Source organism: Lepidochelys olivacea (assembly GCF_965140295.1).
Source record: "Lepidochelys olivacea isolate rLepOli2 genome assembly, chromosome: 4".
NCBI lineage: Eukaryota > Metazoa > Chordata > Testudines > Cheloniidae > Lepidochelys > Lepidochelys olivacea.
In genome coordinates, this window is record NC_140414.1 from 69,532,328 (window position 1) to 69,558,690 (window position 26,363).

At 41.3% G+C, this 26,363-nt stretch overlaps 3 protein-coding genes across 8 annotated transcripts in view; 2 read left to right on the forward strand and 1 right to left on the reverse strand.

Annotated features, from left to right (window-relative positions):
- Positions 1-14,113, forward strand: part of RXFP1 (relaxin family peptide receptor 1) — a 91,914-nt gene extending 77,801 nt beyond the window's left edge. For 3 of the 4 annotated variants that reach the window (XM_084626370.1, XM_084626371.1, XM_084626372.1), the window contains 6 exons: positions 475-546; positions 4,015-4,086; positions 5,388-5,617; positions 8,683-9,093; positions 10,067-10,285; positions 12,774-14,113. In XM_084626370.1, coding sequence (XP_084482496.1) covers positions 475-546; positions 4,015-4,086; positions 5,388-5,617; positions 8,683-9,093; positions 10,067-10,285; positions 12,774-13,075 — 1,306 coding nt within the window. In that variant the 3' untranslated portion in view covers positions 13,076-14,113. The remainder of the gene's footprint in view (positions 1-474; positions 547-4,014; positions 4,087-5,387; positions 5,618-8,682; positions 9,094-10,066; positions 10,286-12,773) is intronic. The other variant, XM_084626373.1, reaches the window with a different exon arrangement.
- A 494-nt stretch (positions 14,114-14,607) lies between these two features.
- LOC311519655 (renal cancer differentiation gene 1 protein) lies at positions 14,608-16,778 on the reverse strand. The gene is made up of 2 exons (XM_084626374.1): positions 16,389-16,778; positions 14,608-15,783 (listed from the first exon to the last, which is right to left on the reverse strand). The coding sequence occupies exons 1-2, from the start codon at positions 16,557-16,559 to the stop codon at positions 15,628-15,630; spliced, it is 327 nt and encodes a 108-aa protein (XP_084482500.1). The 5' UTR covers positions 16,560-16,778; the 3' UTR covers positions 14,608-15,627.
- A 478-nt stretch (positions 16,779-17,256) lies between these two features.
- The window catches only part of ETFDH (electron transfer flavoprotein dehydrogenase), a 30,457-nt gene continuing 21,350 nt past the window's right edge, over positions 17,257-26,363 (forward strand). The window contains exons 1-2 of one of the 3 annotated variants that reach the window (XM_084626122.1): positions 17,257-17,533; positions 25,123-25,239. Coding sequence is in view for 1 of the 3 variants with exons in the window: in XM_084626121.1 (XP_084482247.1) it covers positions 17,500-17,533 (34 nt within the window). In the remaining 2 variants the exon portion in view is untranslated. Of the gene's footprint in view, positions 17,534-19,821; positions 20,137-25,122; positions 25,240-26,363 lie in introns of those variants that run through there. The other 2 variants (XM_084626121.1, XM_084626123.1) reach the window with 2 other exon arrangements.

Consider the following 26,363-nt stretch of genomic DNA (forward strand, 5'->3'; position numbering starts at 1 on the left):
AATATATTGTGTGCATGCTTTTTAATTTTTTGGTGCAGAATGCCCTCAGGAGTATTAAATATATGTGATTTTTTTGGTAATCTTGCAGTCCTAGCTAGAGATAAGTCTGGGTGGCACTTGATCTGCAAGGAGGCGATGCCACTTTGGATTTGCTATGATGATGATGAAGAATTCTTTGGAGCTTTTTTTAATATATAAAGTCCAAAAAGTTTAGCAACTGAAATATTTCTGCAATTAAAAACATTTAATAAAATTTCTTGTGTTAACATCACACCTGTGAAGCATCAGTCTGTTCTTTGTTCTTGTTTACCAAGTTGTCAGGTAGAGGAGTATCACTATTTACACTTGTAACTGCCTTACTATGTGTCACTATTACAGGAATTGAAAACAAACGGATAATGTGGCTAGACATTATCTTTAGAACAAGCTTTAAGGAATCTGCACAGTACTAGATATCACTGTTTGCATTTACAGGAACCTTTCATATAACCCAATCCAGCAAATACAAGCAAACCAGTTTGATTACCTACTAAAACTCAAATCCCTGTAAGTATTTAGTCCTTTTGATATATGTGTTATGGATATTTTCTTTTTGATTTTGCAATTCTTGTTGAGAAAAATTGTTTCTCCAGAACAAGTGTAATAGCAAGCCATATATGAGGTGCTTTGTATCTCTACTCCTCTATTGTATTTATTGGTGTCCCTCAAAGATGTAACTTTGAAAAAAATTACTTACAGTATTCAAATATTTTTTCCTGAGCTCTCCACCTTCTTTTGGGGGAAATTTTGAAGCACAAAAAGAGACCAGTCAGTCCAGATATCATATAAAAATATCCAGAAAGGGTAAAATCAATTCCACTGTCATGAAGGTAAGGGCTTTTCTAGATGAACAGTTAGTGCACTCCTCACGCTGGGGTGTAAATCTACAGCACACTGGTGTGTCGCACACTAACTCTCCATGTGAACAATGCTGCCACACATTAAAAGTTCCATAGCACGCTCTGAAATGGAACTTCTAGTGCATGGTATCAGAGTCCAAAGGGCAACTTAGTGCACAGCAGACTAATGTGCTGTAGATTTACACCCCCCAGCTTGTTGTGCACTAAATCACCCCGTGGTCAAGTCCTTAGGTGCCTCACTCCAGGCTGGAGGGAGGTGGCTCCCTCTGCTTGGGATTCACGGCCATGAACCCTCTCCTAGAGTTAAACAAACCTGTTGGTGGAGAAGGAGATGCCCCATCCCCCTTTATCATTTAGCCCAGTGATTAAGGTATTTATTTGGGATGTGGGAGACACAGTTCCGTTTCCCATTCCTCCCTGATGGAGAACAGATTTGAATTTAGGTCTCCCCTTTCCAAGGGGAGGTATGAGGTATTTTAGAGCAGATTATGCTCAATCTCTCCTGTTGAAGCTGTTCTACTGCATATAAATTAAATATTCATTAGGCTATAGAGCAAACGTGAATGTCCTAATCACTGGACTGTAGAGTCACTCATCTGGGATGAGTTCCAGTCCCCTGTTTCAATATGTATTGAATTATTTATACACAGTGAGTTTCCACAGGAAAGCTTGAGAAAGACCTACCCCATACTCCAGTGATAGAAAAGACTGTATTTAGAGATGTTATGCAGAAAGACTTGATAAGATTTAGACGTAACCCAGATGTAAGGACCAAGGGAGAGGTCTGAGTCCAAGATGACACCCAGAATATAGGCCTGAATGATAAGCAGGATGGTGGTGTTGTCCATGGTGATCAAGAAAGGAGGGGTTAAGGGGGAAAATGAAGAGCTCTGTTTTAGCTATGTTGATCCAGAGCTGATGGTTAGACATCAGTGAAGAGATGTCAGAGAGACAGGCTGAGATTTTAGTCTGGACAGGAGACAGGTCTGGAGTAGAGAGGTAAATCTGTGAGTTGTCTGCATAAAGATGATCGTTGAATTTGTGTTTATAGATGAGGTTATCCAAACATCAGATGTAGAGGGAGAAGAGAAGGAGACCAAGGACGAGCTTTTTTGGAACCCACACAGAAAGTAGGAGTGGGAATTAGGAGGCTCACTGAAGGAGCAATTAGAGAAGTAGGAGGAGTCATGGAAGCCAAGGGAGGACAAGATTTCAAACAGAAGAACATGGTTGATTATGTCTAAGGCAACTGACAGGTCAAGGAGAATGAGAATGGAGTACTGGTTCTGAGATTTGGCCAAGAAGAGGTCATTTGAGCTTTTGGAAACAATGATTTCAGTGGTGTGCAAGGGGCAGAAGTTGGATTGGAGAGTGTCTAGGATGGGATTGGAGGAGAGGAACTCCAGACAGTACTTGCAAACAGTGTGTTCAGTGAGCTTTGAGACGAAAGGGAGAATGGACATGGGGCAATAGTTGGATTGGCAAGTGGGATGAAGGTTGGGTTTTTTTCGAATGGGAGACACTAAAGCATGTTTGTGTTGTGAAGGGAAAGCCTAGAGGAGAGTGAGTAGTAAGAAGAATAAGGGAGGGGATGAGAGTGGACGTAAGGGAGATCAGGAGATGGGATGAGATTGGGTCACTGGGACAAGTGGAGGTGTCAGAAGAAGAAGAAAGCAGATGAGAAATTTCTGCATCAGTGACCAGAGATAAGCAGAAAGTTGGCTGGGAGGAGAAGGGAAAGCAATCATTCTGTGGACAATAAAACAAGCCCTGAGGAAAAGGCCTTAAAAGACCCTTAGAGCTGGCCACTACCTCACAGCTACTAACCATTAAGGCAGATACTGTTCTTCACCTGTGGCTTGATCTGCTGTGAACTCAGGTGGACTTTGCACTCAAATCTTTATAGGATAGGCCCCAAATTCATCTCAGTGCAAATCAAAAAACAACAGTATATATTTAGAAAACACACTATACATTTAACTGTTGCACTGTTTGAACTGAAAAAATTAAGTAATTATTCTGTTAATATAATACTATAAAATTATACTTCAGTGACATAACATTGTAGTTGAAGATATTAATGCAATTTTTTCTTACATTAAGAAAAAATAAAAACAAAAAAATCCCATGGTAGTTTTGAAAGAGTGGCCAACATTTTAGGAAAGATGTGGACAAATTGGAGAAAGTCCAGAGGAGAGCAACAACATTTTGAAAGGTTTAGAAAACCTGACTTCTGAGGAAAGCTTGAAAAATGGGGTATGTTTTGTCTTGAGAAAAGAAGCCTGAGGAGGGACCTGATAACAGTCTTCAAATATGTTTAGGACTGCTATAAAGAGGACGGTGACCCGTTGTTTTCCATGTCCATCGGAGACAGGACAAGAAGAAATGGGTTTAATCTGCAGGAAGGGAGATTTAGGTTAGACGTTAGGAATGGTTTTCTAACTATAAGAGCAGTTAAGTTCTGGAATGGGTTTCCAATATAGGTTGTGGAATTCCCATCATTGGAAGTTTTTAAGAATATGTTAGACCAACACATGTCAAGGATGGTCTCGATATAGTTGGTCCTGCCTCAGCACAGGGAGCTGGACTTTATGACTTTTCATAAAGTCCCTGCCAGCCCTACATTTCTGTGATTTTTCTCAGTCTTTGTCAAATCAGTATGCCAGTCATTGGGTGAATTCAGTGGTTGTTACTATAGCTAGCCAAGTGCTTTGGACCATCTGAAATGAAAGGCACAATATGAATGGTAAAATATTATTATTAGAACTGTTATTTTCCCTGAGATAATGGAAGAACATCAATAGAACAGTACTTTGGAAGGGCAAAGCAATAATATAGATAACTGAAAGTGCTGAGAGCACTGAAAGAGGCTCCTGTGTGCTCTTAGGACAGTGAGATTATCAAAATTAACTGTAATTTATTTTATTTAACTTTTTAGCTTTTTATTTAGAATTTCTACTGCAGAAGTTTCAAATATATAAATGGACTAGAAGCAATTCTCATTCATCTATAGTTTCATATAATCAAAGCTACACAATTGTGCCCACAATAAGCTTGTTGTGTTTTACCACTGATTTTATGTTGCCTTTTTTGATTGTTCATATATCGGTTATAGCAGCCTGGAGGGCATTGAAATTACAAATATCCAAAGAAGGATGTTCAAACCACTTCGAAATCTCTCCCACATGTAAGTAGATTATTCCAGTTTTCATCCTTATGTTTTGAATTTTTAACTTGACAAAGTGCAGAATGTTTAAAAATAGAAATGTATGAGAACTTGCATTTACTACCTCTCTGGCTGGTGAATAGTTGAAAAACCAATTGATGCCGTCAGCTAAGCTGAGATTATCATTAAGAAAAAGTGATGGGGGCAAAGTTAGGATTCATTTTAACATAATGATAAAATTAAAATTATTATTAAATCTCCTAAACAACAAAGTTCAGTTCCTTGTAAACAGATATTGTACTGACTCTATCTAGGTTTGCTTATTGATCTATAAATGATTTAAAGTAATATTAATAGCACCAGTTTAGGTATGCTAGTATATATATAATGTATTCTGATATAGACCATTATTAATAATGTTCTGTGGCTCTCAGAATGTACCAGATCACTTTCAGCTGATGAAAAAATACAACCATAATCAGCATGAATGATCAAACCTTTATCAGTATCAGTAAGTAAAACAAAGGGGGGAAAATACCCCAACTTAGCAGCTGGGTGTAGATCTCGTGACTTTCTACAGGCACTCTTCGCTTTCTGATTCCCCTGCAGACATTCTTACATGCCTTCACATAAGTAATTAAACTAGGGAACGGGGAAGGAGGGCAAGAGCTGCTTAACTCCCAGCTTAGTGAGGACTAGCTATTGCTTCTGCACTCTGTCACAATCATATCTTTTTATAGTGTGCACTATGGATTCAATTAAAATAATTACTTTTTTAAAGTACTGTTATTACTGTTTAGCACACTTATGTTGTGCTTTTAAGCATCAAACCACTAAACAAACATTAACTAACTAATCGGTTCATACCCTGACAGGTTTTATACAGACTTGAAGTTTATTTCAAATTCAGACTGGAAATAAGGTTCACATTTTTAAACATGAGAGTAATTAACCACTGGAACAATTTACCTTGGCGAGTGGTGGAGTCTCCATCACTGACAATTTTCTAACAGATCTGCTCTAGGAATTATTTCGGGGAAGTTCTATGCCTTGCATTATACAGGAGGTCAGACTAGATGATCACAGTGGTCCCTTCTAGCCTTGGAATCCATTAATGAATTTATGCATTTCTTTGTGTGCATACTGAAAAAATCAAAATCCTTTATTACTAGTTTTCTATTACCATAAAACATTTTATGCTTTGGCTCTTTACTAGGTGTTCCACAAATGCCCATATTATTGTGAAAAACATGTATCCCAAGCCACATCAATTTGATAATCAGAGTGAAACATTTTTCTCATTTTCTTTTTTCCTCAACCAGATATTTTAAGAAATTCCAGTATTGTGGATATGCCCCTCATGTGCGCAGCTGTAAGCCAAATACCGATGGGATTTCATCCTTTGAGAATCTCTTAGCTAGCATTATACAGAGAGTGTTTGTCTGGGTTGTTTCTGCTGTCACTTGCTTTGGAAATATCTTTGTTATCTGCATGCGACCTTACATCAGATCTGAGAACAAGCTCCATGCCATGTCAATAATGTCTCTCTGCTGTGAGTATTCCCCCGAATAAAAGGTATCAAACAAATATAAAAATCTGGTTTTAGTGTGTCTGGCTATAAATTTTATTATTATACAGCAGAGCACTAGATTGCAAGAGCGAGAAAGTTCAGCCAAATTATAATATAAGATGCTATACCTCAAACAACACAAAGGTTGTTGGATTCTACCTTTAAGTTACTGTGGAGAGTGGGTTAACACTGAAGGCAAAGTGTCTGATATTACTCCCATAGAAGTTGAGTGTCAAATCACAGTCTTCAATAAGAACAGGAATGAGCCCCAAATTTTCAAAGGAACATTAACCCAGCTTCATCACAATTATGAACATATAGTAATTTGTGCACACCAGCAGGATTTGTGTTCAAAACAATCCAATTTGCATACCGGTTGTAACAACTCAATTTTACACACGTTCTGTGCGTTCTGTTTGCAAGAGAAAATTCTGTTCTTTACATGACCAAATGATTGTGTGTGCAAATGCAGGACTGACTTTGAAAATGTGACCCTGAATGTCAGAGCTTCTTTTTAAATTTTAAAACCAAGAATTGTTGACAAACGACTTCGTAATTGATCAATGGAATTACAAATTCCCTGCCTGTGTCTGAGAGACAAGGTGGGTGGGGCAATATATTTTATTGGACCAACTTCTGTTGGTGAGAGAGGCATGCTTTTAAGCTTACATAGAGCTCTTCTTCAGGACCTAGAGTTGGCCGAATAAGAGATATTACCTCACCCATTTTGGCTCTCTCATATCCTGGGATTAACATGGCTACAACACTGCATACTGCATTTATTATAAATTAAATACAAAGAGGTCTACCTTAACTTTGGTATTTCATAAAATTACATAAATCACATTCGAAAGCAATTGTCAATTGTATATAAAGCAGGACAGCAGCATTTCTAAATACCCACTGTCCAGGACTCTGTGGTTTGTTGGCTTGTCCAAAATACTGCGCTAGACACTCCAGGAACCCTTATCCCAAATCCTTACGAGGTCCACAGCAGGGCTACCCTGTCTCTCTCACTTTCAGCATTGCTATCTCTTACAACTTTCTTGCATGTCTCATGATATTTAATCATTTCCTTAAATCCCCAACTACTGAATAAAAAAGAGATTGCATGGGAATCTCAACTGTTATTTTAAAAAATTTTTTTAGTACTTATGGTTGCAGTGAAAAGATTGAAAACATGAAGCAAGTGCACCCTACATGCTCAAAGAATGTCAGGCAAATAAAAAGAACCCCAAATTTCTTCTTAACCCTCCCCAACCCTCATGATTGGGTGGGGCGGGGGGGCTGATTCATGCTTTTTTAACATTTGGGTTTGGCATATTGTCCCCCTCAGGTGCACCCAAGGAGGTCTGCAACAGAGAGCTTCTCCTGTCTAGAGTTGGTCAGAAATTCTCCAACAGAATGTTTTTCCATTGGAGAATGCTGATTCATTGAAGTTAAAACTTCTGCTGAAGCTGTTTGCTTTTGACAAAGGTCTGATGGAAAGCAGGGACGGTTCTATGGAATCCTGCCTACCAGCACTGGTTCCTAGGATCACAGCTCCTTGGCAGCCTGCCAGGTGGACTGTCCTTGAGCCAGTGACTTTGGGGCTTTCAAGGTCCATGGTTCTGGGACAGTCAGGTAGACTGCACCTAAGCTGGGGACTCCAGAGCTTCCAAGGTCCAGGACTCAGGGGCAACCACTCATGCAGACTGCCCTGGAGTCAGGGACTCTACGGCTTTCCAGGGTCTGTGGCTCTAAGAATGGCCATACTGGGTCAGACCAAAGGGTCGATCTAGCCCAGTATCCTGTCTTCCGACAGTGGACAATGCCAGGTGCCCCAGAGGGAATAAACAGAACAGGTAATCATCAAGTGATCCATCCCCTGTCGCCTATTCCCAGCTTCTGGCAAACAGAGGCTAGGAACACCATTCCTGCTCCCACCCTGGCTAATGAATTTATCTAGTTCTTTTTTGAATCCTGTTATAGTCTTAGCCTTCACAACATCCTCTGGCAAGGAGTTCCACAGGTTGACTGTGCGTTGTGTGAAAAAATACTTCCTTTTGTTTGTTTTAAATTAATTATTAATTTCATTTGGTGACCCCCTAGTTCTTCTCTATGAGAAGGAATAAATAACACTTCCTTATTTACTTTCTCCACACCAGGCAGCCAGCTAGGTGGACTGCCCCTGAGCCAGGGATCCCAAGGCTTCCACAGTCCACAGCTCCAGGGTCACCAGCCACGTGGACTGGCCTGAAGTTGCAGGCTCCAGGGCTTTCCCATTTTTGGAGTATTTCAAAATTTTTGGTTTTTGTTCCAGATCATAATTAAACCAAATTTCAAAATATTGAAAGCCTCCACAAAATGGAATTATCTTTCTTTGCACAGCTCTAATCCTGACAATGCCTAAGGTGGCTCGGAGAGGAACTCCCTAATGCATACTTTGAACAGTGTGCATGAACCCTCCCACAATATTTTACTTTTCACTGTGGAGCTAATTTAGTCAGTCACACATGTGCAGTTGGCCTGCCTTGCTTGAGAACTTTTCAACCTCAGTAAAAGGCTCTGTGCAATCTGTATTGTGCATGCCTAGTATATGATTTTTCATAGGATCATAGCTTGGGCAAATCAAAACTAAATGTATGTAACACTAGCAAAGAAACTTCTACTCAATGTGAACACTTTGAACACCAAGTTTCAGTGTTCTAGCCATTTTGGAACTAGAACTGTTCATAAAAAGGTGCAAGAAGTATTTTTGTAATGAGAAATGTATGTTATTTTTATTCATGCTTTATAACAACTGTTTTTTGCATGAACTTAAAAGAAAAATCATTGTAGGGCAGAGAGCAAGAATGAAAATATGTCAGCCCAAATGGTGAAAATTTCAGAAAGGCAGCAGTCACTGAAAACTAGTTAGAATTGAGAATTTTGTAACCTTAACTATAGTTGTTGGTAGAACTTTAAGTATATTATTAATACATATATATTGTAAAATAAAGGACAATTCAGATATATAAACCAAATTATTCCCTATTTATTCATGTTCTTAAATGCTATTTCTACAGGTGCTGACTGTCTGATGGGAATATATTTATTTGTGATTGGAGCCTTTGATGTTAAATATCGTGGAGAATACAACAAGCATGCTCAGTTGTGGATGGATAGTATCCACTGCCAATTGGTGGGATCATTGGCTATTCTGTCCACAGAGGTGTCAGTTTTACTGTTGACTTACATGACTTTGGAAAAATATATATGCATAGTTTACCCTTTTAGGTATTTGAAGCCAGGAAAATGCAGGACAATTTCCATTTTGATTCTCATCTGGGTTATTGGCTTTGTGGTTGCTTTTATTCCACTGAGCCACAAGGAATTTTTCAGAAACTACTATGGCACCAATGGGGTCTGTTTTCCTCTTCATTCAGAACAGGCAGAAAGTACAGGAGGCCAGATTTATTCTGTTGTTATTTTTTTAGGTAAGTATGTTATGTTTCTTCCTTTACATATGTTAGCTGGAGCTACACGGGGAGCCCAAGTTTCAAACGAAGCTGGCAGCCTTACTAGGCTGCCCAAATCCCATATTTGGATGCTCTGATAAGTGCATAAGGTGGGCATTTATATGCTAAAGTACAACGATCAGCACCCAAGAATTAGATTTGAACCCCTTATTTACTCATGTTTGAAAATGGGCGCTCTGTGAAAGTCTGAAACCCACAAATTTATAAAAATATTTTTAAAATCTCAGTATTATACACAAGCTTACTCATTTGCTGCTTAGTTTGATGATGGTGTGATGACCAGTCACTGGTCAGTTGGTTGGAGCATGTGCTAATCAGGGATTGAGTCCCCAATCTTTGCCTGTCTAGGCCACATCTTTCTAGGGTCGAAAGGATGGTCTAGTGGACTGTGCATTGCACTAGGAGTTAGGAGATCTAGAGTCAGTTCCTGGTTCAGTCGCAGACTGCCTGTGAGACCTTGAGCAAGTCAGTTAATCTGTCCTGTGCCTCGATAAGCCATCTGTAAAAAGGGGATAATACTGACCTGAGAGGGTTGTTGTAAGCACAACATTCCTTAGTAGTTAGCAGGTGCTCAGATAGTACAGGGATTAGAGGTTGTAATGTGTCTGGGTAGATGATTGTCAGTAAAGCAACGCTGAAACCAAAGAACACAGACCTACAAGATGCACTACATGGTTTAGATGGCAAATGTTCACTATTTAGTGATAATTAATAAATATACTTTGAGTAAGGGGGGCATTAACCTCAGTGTCCTATATAAAGACTGACTCAAGTTCTACCTACCTATCTAAATTCCAGTTGTATTAGTAGTTTGGATACAAGATTCTCCTTTGCTACCTGCCCTATAACTTGCCCAATTTGCCAGTAAGCTACATGCCTGGAAATATTAATTCAGGTCTTAAAGCACTAACATCCCTTAACTTCTTAACAGGTGTAAACTTGGCAGCTTTTATCATCATTGTGTTTTCCTATGGAAGTATGTTTTACAGTGTTCACCAAACAACCATCACAGCAACTGAAATCCAGAATCATATTAAAAAAGAGATGACCCTTGCTAAACGCTTTTTCTTCATTGTTTTCACTGATGCACTATGCTGGATTCCCATCTTTATTTTGAAATTGCTTTCTTTACTTCAAGTAGAAATACCAGGTATGTGTTTTGTTTCTTTTCTAAATAAAAAAATTCAGTTAAATGGCTTGTGTGAAAGTCAGCTAGAAAATGCAAACTCGAGTGCTAACACAAAATAATCCTATGTTATATCAGTTAAAGCTTAAATATTCCCACCCCAAGTCTATTTTTTCTAGCCACAGCAATAAAAGTTCAAAAACTTTTCAAAAAGTTCAAAAATGATCATATATTATTGCACAATGGACAAAATTTGAAAACAAAATTTTAATTACAGTTGGTATTTCTGATCCTATGGCTCTTGGTGGCAGCCACATTGCTGCAATAACAGCTGTTGCGGCTCTGATGTCTGAACTCAATGTAAGACTACACTAAAAAGTCTAGCTTGATGTAGTTTCTTTCAACCGTTCACTGCTGCAGTGTTCCTTTTGAAAAGAGAGTTGCGGGGGGAGTGGGGAGGTCACAAGGTTAATTTAGGGAGGATTGCAGTATTGCCACCGTTACTTCTGTACTGCTGCCTTCAGAGCTGGGCAACCGGAGAGCGGTGGCTGCTGACCAAGGCCCAGCTCTGAAGGCAGCAGTGTTATACCAATAAAATAAAAACCAGCAGGATCTTATTAAAGGGGGAAAGGCAAAATACCACATTTATTGTGAATACAGAAAGAATCATAGTCAGCAGTTAGTTATAGCTATAACATTCAATTTCATATTTATTCACACATTCATTCATACAAACACACACACAGAGGTTCTGCAAGGTTGTTATCATAGTTACCAGCCCTAGAGTTACTCATGCCAAGCCACTGGCCAGGTGGCCTGGACGTGAGGAGGGAGCAGGGCCTCATCAGATGCACATCTGATGCTCCTGGAAATTGGTTTGCAGAATCAGACCCCAAAGTTCTCACTTTCTAGAGTCCATTTTTAAAGGAATTTCTTCCTATGCCAGTCTGTGGGAATTGCTTCATCATGCTGTTGCTGAATCAATCAGCAGATGGCACATTCCTGACGGCTCCATGCTGCCAGATGTTATCTTGTTCTTTGGTTCTCCCATTCTTGAGGCTGTTGGGTGGATTCCAGTCTGCCCTGTGGGGGTCCTCTGGTTATTTTCCACTTGACGCCTTCTTCAGCCGATGGACACTGGATTCTTAGGCTGGCACCTCCCTTATTATTCAGTTATTATCCACACCAAGCATCCATCCACATACATCCTCTATCTCTATTTTAATCACAACTGTTAACAAAGCAAGATGAATACAACAAAAGGGCTTGGAGTCTCTGGGTGCTGTTTCTATTTTTACAGAGTATTGCTTTGAGTTTCTCTCTGTGTGAGTAGTTGTTGTTACAAAGAATTGCTTTGAGAACAGACTGTGTTTTAGAATGTACTAACACAATTAGCAGCTTGCAAGTTTCACACAGAGAGGGAGAGAAACAGTACCAAAAACCAAGAGGCCTCTTAATTAGTAATACCCTGGAATTTAAACTATGGGGAATCAAACTCATTTGTGATTTTAATACAGAACTTCTTTAATATGATCCAACAGCAGCACAGAAGTAAGGGTGGCAATACCATACCATGCCAGCCTTACTTCTGTGCTGCTGTTGGCAGTGGCTTTGCCTTCAGAGCTGGGCTCCCTGTCAGCAGCTGCTCCTCTGCAGTCACGCAGCTTTGACAGCAGCACCACCATCAGCAGCAGAACAGAAGTAAGGGTAGCAGTACTGCAACCCCCCCCCCCACAATAACACTGACCCCCCCCACACACACACACACACACAAACTCCCTTTTGGGTCAGGACCCCTACAATTACAACACCCTGAAATTTCAGATTTAAATAGCTAAAATCATTAAATTTACAAATTTGTGAAATTGACCAAAATGGACCATGAATTTGGTAGGTCCCTACATATCACAAAGGACATTTGTTTAGTATAAAGGCTGCCACCAGCAATAGTAGGCTTAGAAATTACTACTCTATCAATTTTAGTTATAAATACATGTCAGAGGAGAGACCTAGTGAGAAATTCTTGCCTTTCAGGAAAGTGGACTCAGCAAAAGGGTGTTAGAGTTATCTTTTGAAAGGGGTAGAGTCAAATATCAAATGTCTGACCAAAAAATGTGTATAGCAAACGTCCCCGTAGGAAAAGGAAACTTACTCTGAAAATGCATTTTTTAAGAAGTGCAAGTCTCCTCTACCTAAGAAAATGTAATTCTAAAAGAAAGTATTGTTAGAAGTAGACAGAGTGTAGTTTGAAGGAATGAGCACAAAGCTGAGTCAGGAAATCAAACCCCAGCTCTGCCACTGGCATGCTGGGTGAGCTTGGACAAGTCCCTTCGACTCTCTGCCTCTGATTCCCTAACTGTAAAATGGTATAGTACCTACCTACCTTAAGGGCCACTGTGAAGATATCAGTTAATATTTGTACACTGCTTTTAGCACAAAGTACCATATACTAATACAATGTTATTGAGTACATACACTTTTGAATATTTAAATTTCTTTTTTCCTCCTCAAGGTACTATAACTTCCTGGGTGGTGATTTTTATACTGCCTATAAATAGTGCTTTGAATCCTCTCCTCTACACTCTGACCACACGACCTTTCAAAGAAATGATTCAGCAGGCTTGGTATAATTACAAACAAGGAAGATCCATAGGAAGCAAAAGCAATCAGAAAACATATGGCCCGTCATTTATCTGGGTAGAGATGTGGCCAATGCAAGAGATTACACCAGAGTTAACAAAGCCTGCTATTTATACAGACTCCTCTGAAACATCAGCAACCACACATTCCACAAGACTGAATTCATACAGATAAATGTTTTGAATAGTCACAGTAAAATTTGCACAGCCATCTCTGATGTGGACTCACTGTTTTATAGCAGTAAGGAAAAAGATGTAACACAGATTCACATCAGTGATGGCCAAGAAGTCTAATCAGAAAAAGACAACAGAGAGTGAACTTAACAGTACATACATTTTTGAAGAGCCTTAGGAAGTAGTAGCCATAGGAAAAAAATATGTATGCGAATAAAATTCCACTATCAGTCCAATTTTTACTTTCATTTTGGGGCTGGGCAGATAAAGTCAAAAAGGTTAAAACTGTTACTTTGTACCTTTCTAAATTCTAAAATGTAATTCGTATGCAGTCTATTGTTAGATGACCAGATTGTTAAAAATATAAAAGTTAACTCTGAATGGCTATGCAACTTCCTAAACTTTAGTCAGTTGCAGTATTTTTCTGAAGAGTTACTCATAGGTCAGGCATGGGGCACTGGACACCAATTAAAATGATTCAGATTTATGAATACTTAAAAATGGTACAACGTTGAGCTACGTTTTGGGGGGTCCCAACTGAAGCAATCAGATTTTTTTTTTTTTTAAAGACACTTTGATATTATGAAAAAAAGGGATACTGGATAAGGAAACTTTCAGTAACTGGCTTGTGGCCAGCTGAGTTCCCAAGATAACACAGCTGGAGGAAATGCTCTTCTGCATTTACACTTTGAAGTTTTTTTTAAAAAAGCAAAAAGATGTTTTTAATGTTTGCACTCAACTTCCTAAAAGATACAAGAAGGAAAATATAGTGTGACTCACACTTTACTGTTTACAAAACTTTGAAATATGTTAGAATCAAATACAGAACAGATGAGTATCATGTTTCCGCTACTGTATATATTGATTTATTTGGAATAAAGATTTACCTGCTGATCAAACTGATTGTTTTCCCCTTGATGAAAATAGTAAACACACCATATTTCATTTTGTATCCTCACTTGATACTCTGGATAATGCAGAATGTCTGCAACATTAAACTCTCCTTTACTCCACTTTGAGAGCATCAAGTTGATTAGCTAAATAATCAAGGAACAGTAAGAGCACCTGTACTACTTACAGCCTTCTCTACACTTTGACAGATGGGAGGAAGGAAGAAAGAAGCTGCCATAATTAGCTGTTCAATATTTGTTCTAATGTCTTTTATTTTTTAGGTAAAAGAAATAAATAATTAGATTTTCTTGGGTGCGGGACGGGACACCAAGAAATAGGGATCAATGACTACTCAGTCATGGCACACCACTACATTTTTCTATAGCTTCCCAACTCATTTCAGTGCTGATTTTTTCATGTGTTTCTGGGTACAGTAGCTATGATCCAGATATTTACCACAAATTAGAAATCTTTTAGATAGTCGATCCTTGTTTACAATGGTATGCCAGATTATAGGGTTTGAATCAGAAACCTACTAGTTCGTTAAATGGGAGGAAATGCAGAACAAGTTCTGATACAGCATATTATTTCAAAGATTATAGAAAACGGAGAATTAGCACAGATACTACTGAAACTGAAATATATACTTCAAATAGCAACCCAACCTTTTAATACACAATACAGCTGAGTTTCTATCGGAAGAAAAATATGATCTAAGCATACAATAAGGCACTTTAGATATAGTTTAGTAACCAAAATACATAAAAATATCAGGTGTAGAAGGGTTTGCAGTGATCAAATAATCTGTAAAAATGCAACTATGGAGAAAAGTATTGAAAAACTGGCTAAGATGATTCTCAGTGTAGGGAGGGAGCTGGGCTACAGTCTTAAAAACGAGAGACCAAGTTCTAGACTCATTTATATCTATATTAATACCTGTTAAATGGCAGAATAAGAATGGAGTTTGTATAGGTATAAGTGAAGGCAGAAAGTTTCACAAGTAGTCTCGTTTGATTAACAAGATATTAAAGAGACTTATTTTGGAAATGACAAGCTTATATACATTCCTGAAGGCGATGGGGGTTAACAAAACTATAGCTGTCTGCAAGTGATTACACTTGGGGAATTCTTGATTTACAGAACCACGGTGGTCAATTAGAGAGGTATCAGATATCTCTCTATGTGTGGTATCTGAATACAAGTGTAACATTACTCTAATGAAAATTTTATTTAGTACATTTCATATGTACTTGCTAATCAATAGAACTGCAAGGAAACCAACAGTTTAAAAATCCAGACTTGGTCCCTCTTCCCAAGCCAAACTAAAACAGTCTATGCTATTATCAACAGATTCTGAATGATGTTCATGCATGCACCAGTATCAACATTTTATCCACAGAAACAGCTTGTGCACAGAACAAAACATTTCCTTGAAGGGGGGCAGTTGATGAAAGCCCCGTTAAGATATTATAAAAAAAAAAAAAGCACAAAAAAGTTGTTTAAGTCTTCATTTATACAGACATTCCTTAACCCAGTATGGCCGAGAGCCAAGTCCTGGCATTGCAAGATAAGGGTAACAAAGTGGAAATGCTGTGGGATGATTCAGCTTCAGCTCATGCAGGTACCCTCTTGACCTTTCCTCCTGTGTGTGTTTGCACAGAGTCAGTCACTGGGTTTCAGAGATTCATATCCTTCCTTCAGAAGATCCCGCCACGTTTTAAGGAATCGGGCATTTTCTGAACATTTGGTCGCGAGCTCCTCTACCTGGGCTGACACAGCAGATGTTGCCTCCAGGATCTTTGTTAGCGAGAATGCGGCCTGCAGCAAGAACATAAGAACCACCATGCTGGGTTAGACCAATGGTCCATCTAGCCCAGTGTCCTGTTTTCCAACCATGGCCAATGCCAGCTGCTTCAGAGGGAGTGAACAGAACAGGCAACCACTGCATGATCCATCCCATTGCCCGCTCCCGGCTTTGAGCAATCAGAGGCGAGGGACACTCCAAGCATAGAGTGGCATCCCAGACGATCTTAGCTACTTGTGGACCTGTCCTCCATGAAATTATCCAATTCTTTCTTGAACCCCATTACAGTTTTGGCACCAAACGCACACGGGGTGTTCAGAGATACCGGGAGGGGGGCGCAGCCACTCTGAGGTCTGCCTCACGTTCCTGGATGGCCAGGTCCCGGGCTGGTGGCTTCCCCGCGCTCTGACCAAGGCAGGGCGACAGACAGGTCTTGAATCAGTCCTCGTCTACACAGGTACGAGCAGAGGTCTGATTCCCCCCCTCCCCCCAACACTCACATTCCGGTTCAAAAGGGTTTAGCTCATGGGGCTGGGAAAGGGGTGACACTGGACCCGGGGCAGCGTGCCTGGCGCTGGGCACAGCGGGGCCGGCTCCGACCCGCGCGGCGGAGACTCACGTCATCGATCTGCATCTCCACCTCCTCCAGCAGCTCCCGCGGGTCACTGGGCTGCTCCAGCGGCCGCGCCCCGCTGCCGCCGCCGCTCCGGCTTCTCCTGGGCCCGGCGCCGGGGGAGACCCCGAGGGGCGCGACGGGGGAAACGGGCTGCGCCGGCCCCGCCTCAGCCATGCTCCCTGCCTCGGCTCCGAACGGCCGCAAAACGATCCCTCGAAATCAACCGGTTTCGCGGCGCGCGCGAAACTCACTGGCCCCGCCCCCTACCCGAGGGGCGGAGCAGGAGCCTTCGGCGACCCCGCCCCCCATCGTAGGGCCGGTGATCCGTGAGAGCGTATCCCCTCCCCCTCCGCATACACCACCCCAACTTCCGTTCTGCTGGCCGGGGCAGGGAGGGGCTCGGTAATGTGGTCCGCGACTATCCCCATATGCAGTGCAGCTCCACTTGAACTACTACTCCCAGCATGCAGCGCGGGACCTTCCAGAGAACACGGATTAGACCATTGATAGGCGCACTGCATGCTGGGAGGGATAGTTTTCTCCTGCCGCAATGCATGCCGGTATCAGGCGTCCTCCCCGGCTCCGGCCTGCATCCGCCAGGCCGTTAGCTATGGCGGCCATGGATGCCATTATACAGCCCCGCCTTCTCGCGTCCCGGGAGTTTTGTTTAATTATGGGACAATAAAGAAATTCCTTTTCTCCGGCCACACGGGGCTAGCGCATGCGCCGTGCTGCACCCTTCCCTTAGCGGGGAACATCGCCCTGCCTGTAGGGCGGGCCAGCGCCTCTCCTTCCGCAGGGCATTCTGGGAGCTGTAGTAATCCCTCTCCCGGCAGGTAGCCTGGCGCGCAGGCGCAGTGGGGCGGGGCCGCGGTGGCGAGAGCTGCGGGTGTGCGCTGTGCGGGGTGAATGCCATTGGCCGGGGCTGTGCGTGGGCTCGCGGCGGCAGGCTGACCCGGAGCTCCAGAGCCCGGGCGCTCGGGGAAGGCAGAGCGGGGACCCCCGGGCGCTTTGGGGGGCGGGTTGTGCGTAGCGGGCAGCGGCAGCGTTCGCCCCCTGTTCCCGGCCCTGAGGGGAGGCTGCCCCGTCCCCGGGGGGCGCCCAGGCAGGCACCATGCCGCTGCCGCTCTGCACGCTCTCCAGCCAAGGTAACGTGGGGCGTCGCTCGTGGGCACCTTGCTGGTCCGCGGGGCTAGTGGGCTGCAGGCTGACTCTCGGGTGGTGCCTGAAAATCACCCGCTCCCCGAGCAGTTTCCTCTTCTGCCCTGTTAACGTGCCACCACGATTCCTTGCTCGTGGGAAGGGGGGCTGTGCGCCCCCCCCCATGTGTGCGGGAATAGCAATGGGGGTAGGACAGGGGAGTGAAAGTGGCGAGGATAGCTCAGTGGTTGGAGCATTGGCCTGCTAAACCCAGGGTTGTGAGTTTAATCCTTGAGGGGGCCATTTAGGGAACTGGGGCAAAAATTGGGGATTGGCCCTGCTTGGAGCAGGGGGTTGGACTAGATGACCTCCTGAGGTCCCTTCCAACCCCGATATTCTATGAAATTAAAGCTAGGGGGCCTGTCCAGTAGCAAGTATGATTGTGGGCCGTGCCCATCACACACGGCTGCCCCTCCCCTTGTCTTTACAGCGAGACACAAAACTGGACCAAAGGTCATTGCCTTGTGACTCTTACAAAACAGATATATTTGAACACGAATCAGCAGTGTTGTGATGCCCCTTGCTTGTGCTTGATGTGCGAGGTAGTGATTTAACGTGTTTAGAACGGAAAGGACACTGACCCCACAGTACTGGCCAGAATAACCATTGTTGTTAGTTCATTTACCTCATTTGACTGTGTATTCAGTTCACAATTTCTCCCTGTGGAAGTCATTGCAGTGCTGTACGTGTCCACCCATGTGGAACACTTGCAGGATCAGGGTCTTGCAAAGTCAGATCTTAATTTTGTAGTTTGATCCTACAGCCACATACACATGTGAGCACTTTACATCAGATAAAACACACTAGTAACTGTTTGTATATGAGAGTCCAATCTGGGGAACATTAATTCATATAACTTTCCTCACATGAATAAAATTGCATGCATAATTGTGTGCAGGACTTGACCCATATATGTATCTGTTTTATTGGTGTGTTATCTGCTGTAAAGTACCATGTACAGTGTATACATTTTTTTTTCTTTTTTTAGGTGGTGATTTCCCAGTGTTGTAATGCGTGGATAATAGGAGAAAATAAGTTACTTTTCCATCTTTGTTCCATCATTTAAATAATGAACATGGAAATAATCCCCTTGTTAGCAGTTAGCAAAGAGTTTCATATGGATACAAGTTCCTTCCCTTTTAAAAAAATGTTTGCAAAAAGTTCAGACTTATGGGTGTTATGAGTGAAGTACCAAGTCACTGAGGCCCCAATCCTGCAGTGACTTCTATACAGGAAGGTCAGATGAGTCTGCCTGCTCATTTGATAGTGCAGGATTGGGACCTAAAAGATAATTAACAAATGCATATCTTAGTTTCATATAACTTTAGTCAAGAAGGAATCTTATCATAGCGCTCTCAAATGGTTAATGAAGGTTGCATGTTTTAAGGAATGTACCTGCAGTTGTTTCTGTGGTTATGAAATATGTTCTATTCTGCAATACATTACTAACTGTAAGGTTCTCTGTTTTAAAGTAAATACTGCTTGAGACTCTTACTCCTAAATCTATTGCAGTTAAGTGTGACATCTGGATTGTCTATTTAAGTTAGTATGACTTAAGCTACATAAATAATACTTGTAGTCCATGTGCATTACACTGTTCCAAGAGATTACACCCTGTGGTGATATAAAGGTTATATTGGTTTGCCTTTTGGTTGGGTGTATTATTCTCAAGTGCCAAGACAAAAATTGTTCCTCTCTATCTAGGATATCGTGCTCCTGCTACTTTGAAGAAATATTTGATAAATGTTCAAAGCATTTTAGGAAACAAGTGATACTTATTTAAGGTCTCTCTTCACTTGTAAAGTCAGGCTGAGGGATTGGGGGGTGGAGGGAGGGAGAGAGGATTCTTAGTTTGTGGTGGTATGACACAGGTATTTCTAGTTCAGATGGCTTATGAGCTGTGACACTTTAAAAATTAATATATATTTGTGATGTTTCACTCAAAATGATTTTATGAAAATATGCTAATGACTGAATATAATGTAACTGGAATTTGCTTCATGCAAAAGGTCTCTTGTAAGGTATCATTACAAAACTTATAATTTACTGAGTGTGGTCATCCTATTTGTATAAATGTATCACTCTTGTATCTGAAACTAGAAATGTGAAATATAACTCTGAGGTTCTATTGTAGTTATGCAAAGTGTGGGCCATTATTGGTGGTTTGGAATCTTGATGGCTCCCATCAACCAGGACAATTGACTGTGGGTGGCTCTGTTTGCTTGCAGGCCTTCCTGTGAGTCAGGCTGGGAGGAATGAGGGCTTGAAGTCTTACAGTGACATGTGATTATGTCACCTGAACTGGAATCCATCTTTAACCTGGTGCTTTTCCATTGAGAAGGAGGGGTAGGAACCCAGAGAAGGACAAAGGATTCCTGCCTTATGCAAAAGATATATAAGTGGGTGGAACAGAACAAAAGAGGGCTGCAATCATGAGAAATCCCCTAGCTACCACCTGAGCTGGAACAAGGGCTGTACCAGGGGAAAGAATTGTGCCCAGACTAAGAAGGCGGCCAGTCTGTGATAGAAACTTATTGAAACATCTCTGAGGGTGAGATTTTGTCTGTATTTAGTTTTCTTACTGTTAAACTTAGACTTTCATGTTTTATTTTATTTTGCTTGGTAATTCACTTTGTTCTGTCTGTTATTATTTGGAACTACTTAAATCCTACTTTTTGTACTTAATAAAATCACTTTTTACTTATTAATTAACCCAGAGTATGCATTAATACCTGGGGAGGGGGGCAAACAGCTGTGCATATCTCTCTATCAGTGTTATAGAGGACGAACAACTTGTGAGTTTACCCTGTGTAAGCTTTATACAGGGTAAAATGGATTTATTTGGGGGTTTGGACCCCATTGGGAGTTGGGCATCTGAGTGTTGGAGACAGGAACGCTTCTTAAGCTGTTTTCAGTTAAGCCTGCAACTGTTGGGGGGCATGGTTCAGACCATCAGGCAAGCGTGTCTGGCTCAAACCAGGCAGGGCACTGAAGTCCTAAGCTGGCAGGGAAAACAGACTGAGAGGTAGTCAAAGCACATTAGTTGGCAGTCCCAAGGGGGTTTCTGTGATCCAACCCGTCACAATATTTATATGAAGATATGGGACCATAAGATAGGGTCTGAAATTCTAGGGCATTTCTAGATGTAAAAATCTAATCCAAGTTCAGCCTGATTTAAACTATTAAGCAGTTTTTCATGGTGTAACAAGCAAATCTTCCTCCTTTCTCTATCCCCTCCAATCTCCAACTCCTTTCTTCCTCATATCCCCCTCCAGCTCCCAAGATGTTGAATGGTTACATGAATCTGGGTAGTTAAACTAGTACACTTTGAGTATTTCAAGTCCCCTCTTGTGCATTTAGCCTGAAAGGAACTAACTTGACCTGATCCTGGAGTCCTCACAGGCATTGGCCTGTTATGTGCCATTGGCTTCATAACACATAACAAGATTGGGTCCAGAATTCCTTTTATTTCCATTATGTTCAAAATGACCCAATGCTTGATTTATTTATTTATTTCATTTAGAATAATACCAGGTAAATCAACTTTTAATATTCTGAATCTTTTGAACCAGGACAAGGTACTATTCTTTCACTTTTGCACTCTCCTATATTTATTCATTCATGTTACATTTACCAATTCCTCTGCATAGTGATGTAGGGAAAATAGTCCTCAGGCTATACTCCACGTTATTACTTGTGAAAAGGGGATATTATCTTTATAATAAGTATGTGATATAATAGTCTCTCTGAATAAGGTCTTTTTTTTTAAGTATTGAAAACTTATACTGGGGGCATTTGCTTCTGACCACCATCAGGATTTTGTTGTGCTTGCAGTAATGTTTAGAAAGCACAGTTGAGGGTTTACTGTATGTGTAAACCTTACCTTTGAAACAAAGTATAGTTTATCCCAGTGTTTCCCAAACTTGGGACACCACTTGTTCAGGGAAAGCCCCTTGCAGGCCCGGCTGGTTTGTTTACCTGCCAGGCCAGAGCTGCGATTGGCCAAACCTGCGGACGCAGCAGGTAAACAAACTAGCCCGGCCTGCCACGGGCTTTCCCTGAACAAGCGGCATCCCAAGTTTGGGAAACACTGCTTTAACCAATCTAAATTTTTACTGTTGATCATGAAGTTTTGTTGAGGCCTACAGCCAAGGACTAGCTGCCCATCTAGCGTTCACTAATGTATGTTCAGGTACAGTATGAAACAAACTTACAGATTGAAGGTATTTTAAATTTTTGTAACCCTTTTTTGTTTGTATGTTGATGTTTACTGTAAGTCTTTGGAACTTTGAAATTGAAATGTTTCCGTACAATATGTTTTTCTTTTGTACGTGCATACTATTGTTAGCTCTAGGACTTTTTGATTGTGGGGTCTGTGAGGACTGTTTTAATCACAGAGATGAAGATCACCAAAGCATTTGTTTGGACTAAAAAGAACACAAAAGGAATTCTATGCATTTTGAAAACTGATAGAAGGTTATATTTTAGGCTTCTTCACTTTGACATGGTCTGTGTCACCATCTGTATACATGATCATGCTTTCAGTGCTATTCATAACTCTGGAAAATGGAAAACTTCGGAAAAAGTTCTGCTGCTGTATCATGTATTCTGGGTTGGTGGCTTTATTACAAGGGATATTGGCATGAAAATAGTATGTGATTACTTAGGAGTTCATGTAGTCTGACTGCCTATTGCTCATTTGAAGTCATAATTTTGTTTTTATGATTGAACAGCTGCCTGTTAAGTACAGATCACAACTTCAAGTAAAGAATAAACAGACTAGATAACTTCCTAATGAATAAACACCTGGTTTCAAAGATTGGTAGTTATACCAATCTCTCTATTAGTAGTAGTAAACTAAAAACTGCCTTTTTAAAAATAGAAACAATCAATCCTAGCCTTTTCTGAGCGACTCAGGTTCTCTGGTCTCACAAAACTGCACAAAGATGGTTGAAAGTTCTGGTGAAGAAAGGCCTAGGAGAAGACTAGCCAGAATGTTCGATTAGTTATACTTTGAGTTTATGGAGCAATGTGGGGAAAGTTGCCTAGCCCATCCCTGTACTTTGACTAGTTTTTCAGAGTTAAGACTTTCTTGAGTTCTAACTTAGCTCAACTTTCTTTTTCCTTTTAAGGATTAAGCAACTAATATTGTTTGTCCTTACACAATAGGCTAGTTGACATTGAAATGTTATGGTTATTTTTCTATTATTTGAACTTATATTTCTTTATTATTCTACTGGGTTATGTTTTAGTGTCTGAGCTACAGCAAAACTGGTCACATCTGTATACTGTACGTTTTTAAAAATCCAACTTTAGTGACCAAAATTGGGGATGGCAGAAGCAGGGTCCATTATGGAGTCCTATATGCAAGAATAAATCCTGATTTTGATGCTCATATATTATGATGGTCGTCATACTCATCATATTCCTATTACGCCTCTGGCGTTTCCTCCACTCCTGTCTGTTTCTGGCAAGTCTTTCAGTGGTTCCCTAGCCGTGCCACAGGTTTTTCAGCTCAGCTTCCACAGCTCTTCGCCATGTTGTTTTCAGGCAGCCTCATTTTCTGTTGCCTTTAGGTGTCCATCTGATTGCTACTCTGGTCATGTGCTTCGGATGGAAACTGATATCACCAATCTATCTCCAGCGTCTCCTGGCAATGATGGTGCTCCGATCCTCTTGGCTGCACTGTGCCAATACATCTTGGTTTGAGATTGTTCTAGGCCAAAAGATACGGAGGATTTTTCTGAGGCAGGTTGTATGGAATGAAGAGAGTTTGGACATGTCATACTTTCTCATTCCCCAGCATTCTGCACTATAAAGTAGTGTTGAAAGTACACAGCTCTTATAAATCTTGAGTTTGGTTTTGGTTTTGTATTTTGATGATTTCCAGACTGTATTTACAAAAAGAAAAGGAGGACTTGTGGCACCTTAGAGACTAACAAATTTATTTGAGCATAAGCTTTTGTGAGCTACAGCTCACTTCATCGGATGCGTTCAGTGGAAAATACAATGGGGAGATTTATATACACAGAGAACATGAAACAATGGGTGTTACCATACACACTGTAATGAAAGTGATCACTTAAGGTGAGCTATTGCCAGCAGGAGAGCGGGGGTGGGGAGAGGAACCTTTTGTAGTGATAATCAAGGTGGGCCATTTCCAGCAGTTGACAAGAACAGCAGGGGGAGGAGGCGGAATAAACATGGGGAAATAGTTTTACTTTGTGTAATGACCCATCCACTCCCAGTCTTTATTCAAGCCTAAGTTAATTGTATCCAGTTGGCAAATTAATTCCAATTCAGCAGTCTATCGTTGGAGTCTGTTTCTGAAGGTTTTTTGTTGAAGAATTGCAACTTTTAGGTCTGTAATCGAGTGACCAAAGAGATTGAAGTGTTCTCCAACTGGTTTCTGAATGTTATAATTCTTGATGTCTGACTTGTTTCCCATTTATTCTTTTATGTAGAGACTGTCCAGTTTGGCCAATGAACATGGCAAAGGGGCATTGCTGTCACATGATGGCATATATCACATTTGTAGATGTGCAGGTGAACAAGCCTCTGATAGTGTGGATGATGTGATTAGGCCCTATGATGGTGTCCCCTGAATAGCTATGTGGACGCAGTTGGCAATGGGCTTTGTTGCAAGGATAGGTTCCTGGGTTAGTGTTTTTGTTGAGTGGTGTGTGGTTGCTGATGAGTATTTGCTTCAGGTTGCAGAGTAGCAGCCGTGTTAGTCTGTATTCGCAAAAAGAAAAGGAGGACTTGTGGCACCTTAGAGACTAACCAATTTATTAGAGCATAAGCTTTCGTGAGCTACAGCTCACTTCCTCAGATGCATATCGTGGAGACTGCAGCAGGCTTTATATATACACAGAGAATATGAAACAATACCTATTCCCACCCCACTGTCCTGCTGGTAATAGCTTATCTAAAGTGATTTCCAGCACAAATCCAGGTTTTCTCACCCTCCACCCCCCCACACAAATTCACTCTCCTGCTGGTGATAGCCCATCCAAAGTGACAACTCTTTACACAATGTGCATGACAATCAAGCTGGGTTGATTGGGGGGCTGTCTGTAATCAAGGACTGGCCTGTCTCCCAAGATCTGTGAGAGTGATGGGTTGTCCTTCAGGATAGGTTGTAGATCCTTGATGATGCATTGGAGAGGTTTTAGTTGGGGGTTGAAGGTGATGGCGAGTGGCGTTCTGTTCTTTTCTTTGTTGGGCCTGTCCTGTAGTAGGTGACTTCTGGGTACTCTTCTGGCTCTGTCAATCTGTTTCTTCACTTCAGCAGGTGGGTATTGTAGTTGTAAGAATGCTTGATAGAGATCTTGTAGGTGTTTGTCTCTGTCTGAGGGGTTGGAGCAAATGTGGTTGTATCGTAGAGCTTGGCTGTAGACAATGGATCGTGTGGTGTGGTCTCTAAGGTGCCACGAGTCCTCCTTTTCTTTTTGCGGATACAGACTAACACGGCTGCTACTCTGAGACTGTATTTAAGCTCCTGAAGGTGTTCCTGGCTTTATTAATTTTGTTCCAGATGTTCTGGCTTGTTCCACTGTCCTGGCTGATGGTGCTGCCCGAGTATGTGAATGTTTCTACATTGGTGAGAACATGATCATCTATCCATACTGGTGATGATGAGGCAGTATTAAAGGTGATGATTTCTGTCTTATTGCGATTGATTGTCAGTTCAATTTGTTGGCTGAATGCGTTGAGTCAAATTGCTTTTTCTTGTATATTGTGTTGGGTATGTGATAGGACAGTGACCTCATCTGTGAAGTCCAGTTCTTCAAGGGATGAGAAGTGTCCATTTAATGCCTCTTGGCATGTCTTCTGTTGTTCCCTACATTACCCAGTGGATGGCAATATTGAAGAGGATTGCAGACATGACACACCCCTGACATCCTCCTGTTTTGATTTCAAAACTGAGCTCACTGTGATCAACACTGCATGTAAAGTTGAAACAGAAGCTTTTGATGACAATTATACAGAAAGGAATTCCATATGCCTGCAGAATGCATCATAGGCTAGTCCTGTGAATGCTATCAAAAGCCTTCTCAAAGTCTATGAAATTTATGTAGAGTTGCCGTTGCCATTCTAAGCACTGTTCAATTATGTTTCGTAGAGTGAAGATTGGTCTATGCATCCATGCCCTTTCCGAAAACCAGCTTGCTCTTTTCTGAGAACACTATCAACTGCCTCTGATATACGCTGGACTATGATCTTACACAATACTTTGTTTGGCACAGATACAAGTGTTATACCACGCCAGTTATTACAATCACTGAGAGTTCCTTTCTTTGGTATCTTCACTATAATCCCATTGATCCACTCATCTGGCACTGTTTCGCTCTTCCAGATTGATGTAAACAGAGGGGTCAGGATTGATACTGCTAATTTAGGATTTACCTTGAACAATTCTGCATTCAGGTTATCCTTGCCAGGAGCTTTCTCATTATTTTTAAAGATTTGATGGCTTGAATGATCTCTTCCTTAGTTGGGCTGTCTGTGTTGATATCAAGATCTTCTTCTGCCTCCTGGATGTTTGCTTCCTCTTTAGGTGGCTCCCTGTTCAGCAATTCTTTGAAATGCTCTGTCCAGCGCATTTCTTGTTCTTTTTCGGTTGTTAGTAGGTGTCCTTGTTTGTTCTTGATGAGTGCTTGTTTGTGTCTGCCATTTACCACAGATAAGCTGTGTCATTTTGTAGACGGTTCCTGGTTCATCACAAGCAGCTGCATCCTCTGCTTGTGTTGCCAGATTATCAATGCCATTTGTCTG